This window comes from Lepidochelys olivacea, assembly GCF_965140295.1.
Source record: "Lepidochelys olivacea isolate rLepOli2 genome assembly, chromosome: 2".
NCBI classification, from domain to species: Eukaryota; Metazoa; Chordata; order Testudines; family Cheloniidae; genus Lepidochelys; species Lepidochelys olivacea.
Window position 1 is genome coordinate 106,962,310 of NC_140412.1, and position 15,714 is coordinate 106,978,023.

The 15,714-nt window shown below is 41.1% G+C and overlaps 1 protein-coding gene across 3 annotated transcripts in view; it reads left to right on the top strand.

The window, feature by feature from the left end:
• Positions 1–15,714, top strand: part of DCDC2 (doublecortin domain containing 2) — a 142,475-nt gene that overhangs the window by 12,789 nt on the left and 113,972 nt on the right. For 2 of the 3 annotated variants that reach the window (XM_084620383.1, XM_084620384.1), the window contains exon 3: positions 11,701–11,715. The exons of the other annotated variant lie outside the window; for it this stretch is intronic. In XM_084620383.1, coding sequence (XP_084476509.1) covers positions 11,701–11,715 — 15 coding nt within the window. The remainder of the gene's footprint in view (positions 1–11,700; positions 11,716–15,714) is intronic. 3 annotated transcript variants of the gene reach the window in all.

Sequence of the window (15,714 nt, forward strand, 5' to 3'; positions counted from 1 at the left end):
GTTTTGACCAGAAATTCCATCATGGACCCGAGAAACCTTCCAGACAAAAAGTTTTTTTTTCCCGACCAGCTCTAATAGGCTGTCCATATCTCAATTTGCATTTTACTTGCACTTTGAATTGTGTTTGTAATATTCAGATTATTTAATGCGGGAATAGCTGGCTGTATAATTCTGTGTAATTAATGTATTTGAGTATAGGAGTCTAAAAATAAAATGAGACCAAATCATCTGTAAACGTTCATCCAGGGATAGGAAGAGCAGCTACATGGCACCAGCTGTTTTTAATGCATTAACATTTCATTTCAGAAAATCTCCTTTCAAAGGGTTACTGCCAAGAACTTTCATCTCTAGATTTATTTATGTAAAATAGCTTTTTGATTAAACAAGTCCTGTTTTACTTTTTGCTAATACACCACTTCATTGTTATGAAATTAATAATAAACCATACATTTTGGGAGGAGATAGGGGACCTAAAACCAATATCTTGTTTTTATTCTCCCTGTTTTCCATGCATTTTTATTCCTAGCACTATGTGGGAATTTTTGATGCTGTTCCACAAAGATGCTTTGGTATGATAAGGCATTAATTTAAATAGAATTTCATAAATAAAACCTTCCTAGTTTGTTTCATTTTAAAAAATCAATATTTGCATAAGGGAAAGGGACAAAATTGGTAAGGAATGATATTTATGGCTCATCTCCTGGAAATGCACTGATCAGAGCCTACCTTTTCAGTTTTCTGAGAGCTTAAGAAAAAAAGAAGAGGAAGCTATTTTATACTGTGTTTAATTAATTAATTAATTAATTTTATTCCACTAGAGCACCCTCCAGATCAGGGCTTCCTAGTCCTAGATGTTGACGAAGGAGCTTACTGGTGGCTTCACAAACAGCTCCTGGCTACCATCAGGGTAAGGGAAGCTTTTTTTCTAAAGACAACGGACACTGCCTTGCCTCTTCTTGTTGTGCTGAGGAGGGTGAGAAATGTCTGCCCTCCCCATCAGTTCCACCTCTTCCAAAGCCTTCTTAGAAAGAAGATGGAACTGCTCCGGGCACCCTCATCCCTCAACACAAAAGCAACGCAAGAGCGGCCATACTGGGTCTGACCAGTGGTCCATGTAGCCAGTATCCTGCCTGCTACAGTGGGCAGTACCAAAGCTTCAGGGGAAGTGTACAGAACAGGGCAGCTGCAGAGCTCCAAGCCTGTCTTCTCTTCCTGGCTTCTGGCAGTCAACGGTTTAGGGTAGCCCCTGAGCATTGGGTTGCATCCCAGACCATCTTGGCTAATAGCCAAGGATGTATCCTCCATGAATTTATTTAATTCTTTTTTGAACCCAGTTTTACTTTTGGCCATCACAGCATACCATGGTAATGAGTCTCACAGGTTAATGCACTTCCTCTTGTTTACTTTGTATTAAACCTGCTGCCTATTAATTTCATTGAGTGATCCTTGGTTTTAGTATTGTGTGAAACAAAAAATAACACTTCTCTATTCATTTTTTCCACACCAGTCATGATTTTATAGACCACTATGATATCTCCCCCCGCCTGCAGTTGTCCCTTTTCTAAACTGAACAGCCCTAATCTTTTTAGTCTCTCCTCATATGGAAGCTGATCTATATTTTGGATCATCTTTGTTGTCTTCCTCCTACCCTTTTCCAGTTCCACTATATCCTTTTTGATATGGGGCGACTAGAAGTGGACACAGTATTCAAAGTGTGGGTGCATCCTGGATTTATATAGTGGAATTATGATATTTTCTGTCTTATTTTCTATCCCTTTCCTAATAGTTCCTAACATTCTGTTAGCCTTTTTGATCTCTGCTGTGTATTGAGTGGAAGTTTTGAGAGAACTATCCAAGGCGACGCCAAGATCTCTTTCTTGAGTGGTCACAGCTAATTTAGAATACATCATTATATATGTGTAGTTAGGATTATTTTTTCTAATGTTCATTACTTTGCACTTATCAGTGTTGAATTTCACCTGCCATTTTGTTGCCCAGTCACCCACTTTTGTGAGACCCCTGTGTAACTCTTTGCAGTCAGCCTTGAGCCATGTCTACACTACCACTTATGTCAGCAAAACTTGTTGCTCATGGGTGTGAAAAAACACCCTCCTGAGTGACGTAAATTACGCCAGTATAAGTAGTAGTGTGCCCAGCGCTATGTCAGCAGGAGCATGCTCATTGGGGGTGGCTGATGGGGCTTTCTCTTTAGAACTAAAGTCAGTTTTTTAAAATAGACCAGAAACATGACATGTTGTATCCTTGCAGTGACAAGGCTACTTCTAGAACTGGTCGAAATTTTCCAATTGATGAACTTTGTTGATGAAAATTTGGTGAAAACGATGGGGTAAAAAAGTTTTTATGTGTATCAGGATTCCTATTCATGCACTCTTCTTCTCCTCCCCCACCATTTTCTCATTTATCCCGATAGATAAATAACAGGACATCTGTCATATCCCAGCATTGTGGTAGCTCCTCTGTGCTTAAGGTTGAAGCTAGCTTCCTGTCAAAAATCAAGTTTTCAAAATCCCTTAATTTCCCTAGCAACAAGGCAGACCCTCAGAATAGTCACATGGAGGTTTTCCTGGGAAGTTGGGGCGGGGGGAAGTGTGAAGAACAGTTTTATGGCATCAGATTCTCAACTATGCACAGTATTAGCTAGACTCAGTAGTGGAGGTGAAGGAGAATGCAAAGGAGCCAGCTGCAGCTCCCTGATCCTGGGGCAAATTGTATGCCAGCCTCAGGGCTGCTGTAAATTACAGTGGCAGGCCCCTTATGGGCTTTTATTCCAACACAGACAAAGTATACCTTCATTCCTGTTAGTGCAGTACTGATGGGGAAAATACTGTAGTGTAAAAACATTTTACCCTGACTCAAGCTACAACCTATTTCCCACCTCTCTTTCTGTCCTCCAGTTCTTTTGGCAGCAGAATTCATTTTGAAGGAATACGTTCCTTTTGTAGTTAAAATGACCTACAATACAGGTGTATCTCAAATGAGGTGTTTAACTGTCTAATCTGGAGGGAAGGTGGGTCAACATAGTTACCAAATGATTATTATGAATAAAGCCTAATTGTTTGTAATGAACAAACAAGGCAATAATCAAGTGATCCATTCCCATCCCTGTCATCCCATCTCAGCTTCTGATAGAGGCTTAGGGACACCCAGAGCATGGGGTTGCATCCCTAATCACCTTGGCTAATAGCCACTGATGGACCTAAACTCTGTGAACATATCTAATTCTTTTTTTAACCCAGTTATACTTTTGGCCTTCATAACATCCTTAGGCAATTAATTCCACAGGTTGACTGTGTGTTATGCGAAGAAGTGTTTCCTTATGTTTGTTTTAAACCTGCTGCCTATTAATTTCATTGGGTGACCCCTGGTTCTTTTTTTATGTGAAGGGATAAATAACACTTCCCTGTTCACTTTCTTCACACCATTTATGCTTTTATAAACTTCTGTCATATTCCCCCTTAGTCATCTCTTTTCTTAGCTAAACGGTCCCCGTAGTTTTAATCTCTCCTCATATGGAAGCTGTTCCATACCCCTAATCATTTTTGTTGCCTTTCTTTGTACCTTTTTAAATTATGATATATCATTTTTGAGATGAGGTGACAAGAACTGCACGCAGTATTTGCAATTCCCATATATGACAGTTTCTTTTAAGCTTTATTTGATTCTGAAAAATATACTCAATTGAAAAAGAAAAGATATTTTATGGAGGACAGAGATTTGAACATACTGAACTAAACATCATGTTACTGTGAAAACAGAGAGTCACAAGCCCTTATTTGAATGAGAGTATGTACTATAATATTAAAGAACCAGTTTGCCATTACTGAGAAGTGCAAATTAAGATGATAAGTGTTCATATGGAATGACATCTATTCTCCAGAGTTTCTAGGTGGTCCTGTATTAAGGCCATTGCTGATCATATTATTATATTTGTCCTTAAAAGCTAATAATTTTTTTTCTAAACAGCAACAACCTTCAATTGTCTTATCCACTGATCAGTTTTTGACATGGATTTCATGGCAAGCTGTGAGACTGTTTATTGTTATCATTATTTGTATTATAATATCTTTTTGTTGTGTGTATTTTAAAAAGGCATTTACAGGAACATAAGAAAATTGCATGTCATTATATACTGGTGCATAGAGAGGGAGAGGTACACAAACTCATAGTGTAGGGTTTGCAAAAAGAAAAGGAGTACTTGTGGCACCTTAGAGACTGACCAATTTATTTGAGCATATGCTTTCGTGAGCTACAGCTCACTTCATCCACAGTATGCATCCGATGAAGTGAGCTGTAGCTCACGAAAGCTTATGCTCAAATAAATTGGTTAGTCTCTAAGGTGCCACAAGTACTCCTTTTCTTTTTGCAAATACAGACTAACACGGCTGTTACTCTGAAACCTGTCATAGTGTAGGGTTTGTGTATGGTGTAGGTAGATGTGTAGTAGGTTGGGGAAGAATCTTTCTGCCCAGGTATTATTATGTGGGTGGATGGATGGGCATGTCCTGTCTGGGTGAGGTAATGTGGTTTTAATTCTGGGCTGTTACCATTTGTCCTTGTCTCTTATATGTTATAAGTGGAATACTGGCTAGAGCCCAGTGATCTTCAGACAGTCCCGAGGACTTTCAGATTCCATCTGGGATTTATTTCATCCCGTTAATTTCTTGTATTTCATAGACTTATAGATTTTAAGGCCAGAAAGGACCATGTAGTCTGACCTCCTGCACATCACAGACCATAGAACCTCACCCGCTCACACCTGTGATAGGCCCATAACCTCTGGCTGAGTTACTGAAGTCCTCAGATCTTGATTTAAAGACTTCAAGTTACAGAGAATCCACCATTTACTCTAGTTCAAACCGGCAAGTGACCTGTGCCCCATGCTGCACAGCTCAGTTGTAGGTTCTAGTTTTGTCAGCCATAGTGTAATGATGCATTCTCTTTCAGTAGCTCTTAATATTTTGAACAAGTATCACTCTTTGTCGTTATGGATATTTGGAGGTGTGTCCATCAGGACATAATAGTTTGAGGTTTTGATTGAAATATATATCAAAAGAATTTCTGTGAGCTTTCATGTGTGTGACCAGAATGTGTGGGTCTGTGGGCAGGTCCAGAAGATGTGTGTGTGGTGACCAATTTGCCCACATCTTATCCAGCAGAGGTTAGTAATTGCTAGAGTGCAGAAGAAGCATTTGATATCTTTCCACTGGAATTCTCTCCAAAGCACAATGAGGCGGTATGCGTATTGGTATTTTGGAGGATGTCTGCCATTCTCTGTGGTATCCTGGAATCCTGGATCCCATTTTTCATTTATATGTTGTGACTTAATTATTTCAGAATCACTAAGGGCTACATAAAGTTTGACAATTCATTCTCTGGACCTACCTTCCTGAGCCTTTTCAGTGCCTCTTTCAGAGTAGACAGTCGTGATATTACAATATGTCTTCCTGGTCTGCACTAGTCTATAAGTAGTGTTTGTAACTGGATGAATTTGTAATAATTTGATTTTGGGAGCTGATATTGGGAGCTCAATTCTCATCTGATTAATTCCTTAATGCTGTGTAGACTTTTGTTGTGACATATTGTATAAATTGATATGAAATATACTTGTCATAAATTCCAGTATTCGTGCTTTCTCTACTTATTGGAAGTTTTGTATTTAGGATTACCTGAGAAATAGTTCCTACACCTAACCACTGAGAAAAAGTTCCTGTTATGTAGAGACTGTGAGTGGGCTGTTGATCTGGTTCTTAGATTTTTAGCCATTGATCACTGAGAATTAATTCCCATTTCTTTAGTAGAGGAAACATATTGATAAGGACTTCTGAAAACAGCTGAGAAATGGTTGAAATATCCCATTTTTCGGTGCTCTCAGAATGCAGCTGAAGATGGGATTGCCTCTGCCAGGCCGAACTAATCCTCACGGAAGCAAGGTTTTCCTGATCTTTAGAAATAAGCCATCATAGCTCCTGTTATAAAAATAGCATACACAAAATATTGCTGTATGCTTGGAAGCAATTTAATTGTATGCATGATGTCCATTCATACTGCCATACAAATATGCCAGATAAGACTCTTTAAGTGTTCTTTATTGCTCCACATCTAAAAAGCTTGATTTCTTTCACAATTTGCTTCAGGGGCTGAGTATGGAATTCTTCTTTTTCTGAAGCAGGATATAATTAACTGTATTAAAATGTTGCTGCTGGTATCACATTCAGTATGAAATTGTCAAAATATAGGGTACAGATGCCAAAGTTTTGATTTAGCTTTCTATCCATGACTGGGTAAAGCTGGCAAATGAAACATTTGATATGTTTGTTAAACCTCTGGAGCAACATCTTTATAGGTTAAATTTTGCATGGCATTGTTTGGTAGTTGGTATCCTGGTAACATAATTAGCACAGCAAGACATACAAACATAGTTACTATTCTGAGTGTTCATAATCAAACTAATACCAGTAGGAATCAGTATGGAATTGATCAGATGGTATCTTTTGGTTTGTACATACTGCTAATTGGGATTATGTAGTTTGGAAAGCTAATCATTCTGCAGCCACGTGCATTAGCAGTGCATATGGAAGAGCTGATCTTCATTTTTATAATTCCATGTACCTTTGTAATGAACTTACTTATGGACTGGTCCAAAGCCCTCTGAAATCAACAGAAAGACTCCCACTGACTTAAATGGGCTTGGATCAAGCCCATGGAGATTTTAGGTTTTGTATTGGGTTTAACATAAGGGTAGCTAATTAGTCTCTTCTAGGTAAATTAATGTGGCTGATGTTTTCAAGGCAGAGAACTATACTTTCATTTTTTGGGGTCCAATCCTGCAGTCCCTAATGAGGTACAACTCCAGTTGCTGCATGTACATTATAAATACTGGCATTTTCTGTAAGCAGCATTGCCTTCCCCAAGTGTTCAAAAATCACAAATCCTTGATATTGGATTAAAAATCAAGAGATATAAAATAATACATTTTTAAAAAAATTTTTAAAAATTTGCTTTCTTGTTTTTGAACCTTTATGGTTCACATCTTCAAGCTTTTCTCTGCAGCCTTGGGTTACAAAGACCTATCTTTTATCTTAAATGAAGCTCAAATCTGATGGTGTCAGAAGTGAAAAGGGTGAGTCAGCAAATACACTTTGTAGAAGGCACCCCCAGTCTGTCCATTCATTTTGAATGAGGAGAAAAATCTGAGTGAAGTTGCTGAGCCCCTTTTGCCCCTTTCTCATAACAGACCCTCCCCATGTACTAGTTTCTGATGAGGTTTCACCAGGTGATTATCTAGATTATTATTTAAGCACCCACAGTGAACTTGATGGTGGACAAGACAGACATGAAATCAGATCCTCAGCTGATGTAAATCAGTATAACTATATTGAAGCCAATGAAGCTACCCTGGTATATGCCAGTTGAAGATCTGGCCCATAATCTCTGCCTTGAGGAGTTTACAATGATGCATGTTGAATATAATAGAATTTTCCCTCCAGAACTTGCATACATGGGGCCAGATTTGCCCACACAGGCACAGAGGGTACAAATGACAATGCCCTTCTATTGACATAGGCAGCTGCTGTGGAGTAAGATTTACTCTGGAGCTGAGCAGGAGACAGGGGTGCCTTCTTTATGGTTTTTGGTGGAAGAGGGCAGCTTTAAATGCTTTTGGGGGCTCTCCAGGAGCCTTGCTGTCAGAGGCTGCGTGGAAGATTTGCTGAATCAGCAAATACATATTGGCCTGGCACTGCCTCTTTCCTGCTCAGCTATGCTCAATATGGATTGTGCTGGTTGACAGGAGAGAAGATTGTGTGTAAGCTGCCTGTCAAGGTTCCTCCCCAACACTGAACTCTAGGGTATAGATGTGGGGACCTGCATGAAAAACCTCCTAAGCTTATCTTTACCAGCTTAGGTCAAAACTTCCCCAAGGTACAAAATATTCCACCCTTTGTCCTTGGATTGGCCGCTACCACCACCAAACTAATACTGGTTACTGGGGAAGAGCAGTTTGGACGCGTCTTTCCCCCCAAAATACTTCCCAAAACCTTGCATCCCACTTCCTGGACAAGGTTTGGTAAAAAGCCTCACCAATTTGCCTAGGTGACTACAGACCCAGACCCTTGGATCTTAAGAACAATGAACAATCCTCCCAACACTTGCACCCCCCCTTTCCTGGGAAATGTTGGATAAAAAGCCTCACCAATTTGCACAGGTGACCACAGACCCAAACCCTTGGATCTGAGAACAATGAAAAAGCATTCAGTTTTCTTACAAGAAGACTTTTAATAAAAATAGAAGTAAATAGAAATAAAGAAATCCCCCCTGTAAAATCAGGATGGTAGATACCTTACAGGGTAATTAGATTCAAAACATAGAGAACCCCTCTAGGCAAAACCTTAAGTTACAAAAAAGATACACAGACAGAAATAGTTATTCTATTCAGCACAGTTCTTTTCTCAGCCATTTAAAGAAATCCTAATCTAACATGTACCTAGTTAGATTACTTACTAAAAGTTCTAAGACTCCATTCCTGGTCTATCCCCGACAAAGACAGAATATAGACAGACACACAGACCCTTTGTTTCTCACTCTCCTCCCAGCTTTTGAAAGTATCTTGTGTCCTCATTGGTCATTTTGGTCAGGTGCCAGTGAGGTTACCTTTAGCTTCTTAACCCTTTACAGGTGAGAGGAGCTTTCCCCTGGCCAGGAGGGATTTCAAAGGGGTTTACCCTTCCCTTTATATTTATGACACTGCCAAATGCCAGACCATCCGTGGAAGCTGAGAGAACCCAGTGAGTTAATATGGTCCATGGATGTTAAGGGTATCTTTAAAAAAAGAAAAGGAGTACTTGTGGCACCTTAGAGACTAACCAATTTATTTGAGCATGAGCTTTCGTGAGCTACAGCTCACTTCATCGGATGCATACCGTGGAAACTGCAGCAGACATTATATATACACAGAGATCATGAAACAATACCTCCTCCCACCCCACTGTCCTGCTGGTAATAGCTTATTTAAAGTGATCATCAAGTTGGGCCATTTCCAGCACAAATCCAGGTTTTCTCACCCTCCACCCCCCTACACACAAACTCACTCTCCTGCTGGTAATAGCCCATCCAAAGTGACAACTCTCTTCACAATGTGCACGATAATCAAGGTGGGCCATTTCCTGCACAAATCCAGGTTCTCTCACCCCCTCAAAGGGTATCTTTGTAGAGCTAAAACAACGAGGAGTCCTAATGAGTCCTAGAGACCAACAAATTTATTTGGGCATAAGCTTTCGTGGGCTAGAATCCCTGTGGCCCACAAAAGCTTATGCCCAAATAAATTTGTTAGTCTCTAAGGTGCCACAAGGACTCGTCGTTGTTTTTACTGATACAGACTAACATGGCTATCACTCTGAAATTTGTAGCACTAGGTTTCAGAGTGGTAGCCGTGTTATTCTGTATCAGCAAAAACAACGAGGAGTCCTTGTGGCACCTTAGAGACTAACAAATTTATTAGGGCATATTATCATTGTTTTTGTACAGCTAGCAGCTCTAGACATCTCTAGGAGTACTTTATTTCCACGCCAATTGAGGTGGGCCTCTAGCTAAAGATAAAGAAATTGTGGCCAGGTCCATGTGGCTTTGCACCATCCAGTGATGTAATACAGCCATAAACCCAGTTTAATTGGTCAGTCACTGCTTTGGATCAGTGGAATGGTACAAAACATTTAGAACATGCTGGTGAATCTGGTCCTATATCTTTAAGAAGCATACATAAAGAACACCAGTAATAAAAATCTTATATTTATGTGGTGAATAAAATGGTTTCATGTGCTGTGATAGCTTTTAAAATAAAATAAAATAAAATAAAATAAAATAAAATAAAGGTGACATTTATCTTTTCTTTCTTTGCTTTTGACCATTGAACTGTGACCTACTTTCATTTGCATCACAAGCTTTGAACATCTAGGATGATGTATGTTAATGGGGTTTTGGTTCTTTTGACCCCAGCTCTGCCCTTAGGGAATGCAAACATTTGTTCTCAATTTTCCTGGGGTTAACAAACTGGCCATTGTAACAAACTGGCCAAACCATGGCTCATTATATGAGCTGATAAGTTTGGTATGCAACACTGTGTTGAAATCTTTCAAATTTCAAAAGGTTTAGCTATATAGTAACATGAGTAATGTAACAGACACTAGTTTTGCCATAGACATATAGTAATACTTACTGCAGTAGCAGTGGGCCAGATCCTTTGCTCCTATAAATTGGAATAGCTCTATCAACTTTAATAAGCTACACTGATTTACACCAGCTGAGAATCTGGATAAAAGAATGGCTTTTTGCTGCCAACCAGAATGGCTTTATACATACATGCGGATATGTGAAGGAAGGCTTGAAGCTGTTCAGGTAAACCCCTTTGCTGGGCTGTTGGTTTTGAATAGGACAAGGCAGCAGGCCAGATTAGTCATGCCATGTTTTAGCTAGAGATTAAATGAATTCCATCAGTGTAGCAATCAGTTGAGGTGCTGCCAGACTTTCATCCTTTGGCATGGATTTCAGATTGCAGATGTGCGGTCATGTTTGGTGCTTGCTGGAAGGAGAAGACAAACTAAGAAGAGTGCTTTCATTCTATTTTTAACTTTCCTCAAGACGACAAAAGTCACCTAGATTTTAGTCTCAATCAATCTTTCTAATGTACCAGACGCAGTTCTCCCCGCCCCGCAATCCACTGCTTCTCATGTCTGATTAAATATTGGCGTGTGCCACCACAGAATACAGTGATAACAGTATGTAATCAACTGCGTAATTTTCAAGCATTAAGAGCTTAATTCCGCAAAGAGTTTAGCACCTTCTGCAAAGTCCTGTATACGCTCAGCCCAGTAGAAGTTTAAGTACTTTGCTAGACTGGGGCCTAAGTTTCTTATTTGTAACTAGAAAATCCTCTTTGTGTGGGAAAGGGGAGAGGGAAAGTGATGTCATACAATGTACCAGTCATAGATTCTAAAACTATAAATATGGTAATCAACAAATAAGCTTACATTTTAATTAGCACAAACAGGAAAGAGAAATATACGATTTGCTATATCTTTGGTTTTATGGCTCTGGTTGTGAGAAACACAGCTGTAGCAAGCATAGGTCTGATCCCAGTGTAGACAGAGTCTTCTGTTGATTCAAATGTCACTCTTAGGTACTTCTTTCTTTACGCTGTAATGGTTAATACACACTCATTAAAGTCTTCGAATGTGTCTGTGAGTCCCAAGCCAATATAGGCTGTGCTCCTGCAGCGTGGCTGAAAGTCTTCATACCAGTAACTGTACTCAATTGTGATTTCAGCCTGAGGCATTGAATTGCGTACTGCTCGGGTTGCCTGAATGATGTGGTGCTATTGCAGGCTTCACTTTCACAAGTGGTGCTCAACCCCGTGTTGTCAATTTTCATTTTCATGAGCGCTAAATTCATTGTTAACATAGTTCTAATGCTAGCGTTAAACTAATGCTTCAGTCCTTCACCTTCAAGAGCACAAGATCACTCTCTATTAAAACGTAAAAGCCAAAATAGACTTAGAAAGTGTTTTTATGCTGCATTTTTGTCTGATAGATAGAAACTTGTTTATGTTTATTATAGATCATTTGATTGTATATATGAGTTAATTATTTAATTGCTAAACATATTGTTTTTTTTTTTTTTTGCCAACAGTTAACAGTGGAAGATGTAAGTACAAATATTAGCTAGCAGTGAGTATGTATATATTGTTGCCAGATTTTGTGAATATTTAACAAATACCTGTAAGGACTATATTATAAGGATAAATGATATATAGAATGTTTGTTATAGAATGACAATAATTTTTACTGATCATGTTTTTATTAGAAGTTTAATGCACATGCTGGTTGGGATTTTCAAAGAGGTTTAAGGGAGTTAGGCACCCTATTCCACTGAAATGAATGGGATTTAGGCATTTACTTGCATAGAAATCCCAGCCTTAGTACCCTAGGTTTTGCTATGAGCCTCAGTCATGCTGCAAACAGTAAGAATGAAAGTTTGGCTCAAAGATACACACTTTAGAGGCCTCAGAATCAGTGTTCTGTGAATGCTTGAATTTCAGAAGCCATGACCACCTGGGGCTGTGATCTCATCAGATTTCAGAACCTAAGCTGAGTTGGGTTTAGTTCAGAGGTGGGCAAACTACAGCCCGCGGGCCACATCTGGTCTGTGGGACTGTTCTGCCTGGCCCCTGAGCTCCTGGCCCAGGAGTCGAGCCCCCGGCCCCTCCCCTGCTGTTCCTCCTCCCCCGCAGCCTCACCTCACCGCACCGCTGGCGCAATGCTCTGGGCGGCGTGCTGCAAGCTTCTGGGGCAGCGCAGCTGCAGAGCCTGGCCTGACCCAGTGCTCTGTGCTGCGCGGTGCATGACTGGCTTCAGCCGGGTGGCGCGGCTGCCTGTCCTGGTGCAGCTGCGCCGCCAGCCACCGGTGCTCCAGGCAGCGTGGTAAAGGGGGCAGGGAGCTGGAGTGGGGGGGTTGGATAGAGGGCAGGGGAGTTCGGTGGGTGGGCAGGGGCCGGGGGTGTGGATAGGGGTCAGGGCAGTCAGAGGACGGGGAACAGGGGTGTTGAATGGGGGCAGAAGGTCCGGGGGTGGTCAGGAAGGAGAGGGGATTGGATGTGGCAGTGGGGGGCAGTTAGGGGTGGGAGCTCCGGGGGTGGTCAGGGGACAGAGAGCAGGGGTGGTGGATGGGGCAGGGGTTCTGGGGGGGCCGTCAGGGGGCGAGAAGCAATTTTCACCAGGTGGTAGGTGGAAACTGCCTTGAAATGGCCCATTTGAAACAAATTGAGGGAACTTGGATATGAAAGTATAAGAGGGCTAGATTCTCATGGAAGTCAATAAAACTATGCCGATTAAAGTGAAATTAAACTACCTTAGAGGATTTAGGTTCTAGTGGTGCTGGCTTCTTAACATAAGTGCAAATATTTACCCAAGGCTTCACTTGGGTTAATAGGTAACTTTGTAGCCCCAGAGGGGTCAGACTATTCCAGACACTATGCCATTTTCGTCTCTCCTACAAAGGAAATATGAGCACATCAATGTATGCCTTAAAATTTCTTAGTCATACACTGAACCAGATACACAAACACTGAGCCAGATATTCAGCTGATGTAAATTGGCATAGCTTCATTGACTTCAGTGGAACAGCATTGTTTTACAGCAGCTGAGCACCCAGCTTCTTATTTATGTGTTTTGCGTATTTAAAATATATTGCTCTCTCAGAAAATACAGCTCTTTTCATACCTAGAGATAGCTTAGCAATGGCTAGGCAGAAGTCAGTGTAAGGTGTGAACTGGTAACTGTTAAGACTGTGCTGTTGGGGAAATGTGAAACAGAAAAGCAAAGTAAATGAGAGAAATGTGGATATGAGGCTTTAAGTGTCTGTAGTGCTACATACATTGTGCTTTGTTTAAAATGGTAGCACTGTAGTGAGCGTGCTTGTGTGACTACATACTTACCGGCTTGAAAACTTATGGTGTGCAAAACTCAGGTGCAGAACTCCATAGTATTTCAGCTAGCCTTTCTTTTTGTGGTTTATTCTTTTCTCCTATCTTTCTCCTGTACCGATTCCACATATACAGGGCCAGATTGTGCTTGATCTTTGGGCATGTGCAGTGTGTGGAGCTGGGTGCAAAGAGTCTTTCCTGCCTTTTGCCACCAGGGTAAGGCATAATTGTAGTGGTGACCTTGAAGGGGTAGCCACCCCAAAGAGGGTAGGGGAAGACCTGCCCCTTCCAGACCTGCCAATGCAGCATAAGTGTCCACATAAGGGTGAGGGAGAAACCCAGGAGCAATGCAGCAGGTCTGTTCCCATTGTACAGTGGGGAATGCCAAAGGGACTCCCTATAGAGCAGTGGTTCCCAAACTTGGTTCACGGCTTGTTCAGGCTAAGCCCCTGGCGGGCCGAGAGACGCTTTGTTTACTTGGAGCGTCCGCAGGAACGGCCACTTGCAGATCCCAGTGGCCACGGTTCGCTGTTCCTGGCCAATGGGAGCTGTGGGAAGCGGTGCGATCCGTGCCACCGCTTCCTGCAGCTCCCATTGGCCGGGAATTGCGAACCACGGCCACTGGGAGCTGTGAGTAGCAGGGCTTTGGAGCGGAGCCCGGAGCTGGAGCGCGGAGCAGCAGGTTTTTGCCTGGAGCTGGAACGGAGCCGGAGCACAGCTCCAAAGCCCTGGTGAGCAGCCGTACCTGCGGACACTTAGGTAAACAAAGTGTCTTGCGGCCCCCCAAGGGCTTACCCTGAACAAGCCGCGAACCAAGTTTCGGAACCACTGCCATAGAGCAATGCATTTCTGCTCTGCCCCCGAAAAGGTCCAGTGCTTGTTAGACACAATCTGGGCCACTGTGTGCAATATTTCGATCACTAAAGCTTCTACTCTGTGTACTATGGCAAATATTTATGTGCAGTTAGAGTGGGTTAATATTGCTCTGGGAACCTTAACATTTTCTACTTTCTGATTTTTGTGTGTGGACTTAAACTGTCAACCTTTAATGTTGTGCTAATGTAGCTTTTTTGCCATTAATATAAGGCACATTTGCTTTTAACAGACGTGCAGAACGGTGTACTTTTTTATTTTGATCTTACTTGTGTCATGTTTGGAGTAAAAAGAAAAAATATAATGGCTCTGCCCAAACTGTTCCCATCTTGCATTCCTTAATGATTTGCTCATTTAAAAATAGGGCTATCTTGTTTTCTAGATAGACCAGAGAAGGCTGCTGGGAATACAAATGGCTCTTTGTTTAAAGGGTAACCCAAAAGACAAACATGCAGGCTGAAGCCATAGTGTCTATTATTGGCAGAAATACAAACCTTTCAATAATAAATGAGCCCTTAGCAGTTGTCACACTGCATCTGTCCTCAGGGGCCAAGTGCAACAACATAGTGGCCTACTGAGGAACTTGGCTAGAAATTAATGGTTTCATCAGCTTGCAGAAACAACTACAGTAATTAATTGGACACACTGGGGAATAACCTAAATGGCTTGTTCTTTGTGATTAGAGAGCACTTCTTTAACTAGCTCTCCAACGAAGTGTGGGTCACTGAAATCTGGGTGCAACAAAGTACTGTATATTGAAGAATGTGGTTTTGGTAGGTTATTTAATGTTTGCAGTATATATATGATGTTAATGGGCCCAATCATATAGTTCTTGCCTGCAGAAACTTTCATTAACGTAGATGGGAGGCTGTGAATGCCTGTCAGTTGCTGGAGTCAGCCCTGAAAATGTTGAACAGCCTTTAGAAAAGGTGTGTAGGTGTTACATGATGGGAAGGGTTTGGTGTGATGAGGGGAAACAAGCTGATGGAAGTGGATACACTCAGTTTTTTGTTTCTTAAAATCTAAATAATAAATATATGTTCTTAAATAGTTTCAGCTTTTTTAGCAAGTGAATAGCTTACACCTGTGCTTAGCTTGCATCTCATCATAAGTAATATTAACTGTTAAAAGCATTCACCAATAAGTTTTTGAAGCTTTTAAGGTTAAATCTTTAGACTTGTTGCATGGAATGTTAGCCACTCAGCTCTCATTAATGGTCAAGGAATTGTGCTGTTAAAGCCTTGAATGTACAGTTGGGACTGTAACCTTGGGAAATGTTTTCAAAGTTGGCTTGCAAAATTGCACCTGCAAAATAATTGTGCATGCGCACAGTTCTCATTTATGTTCAG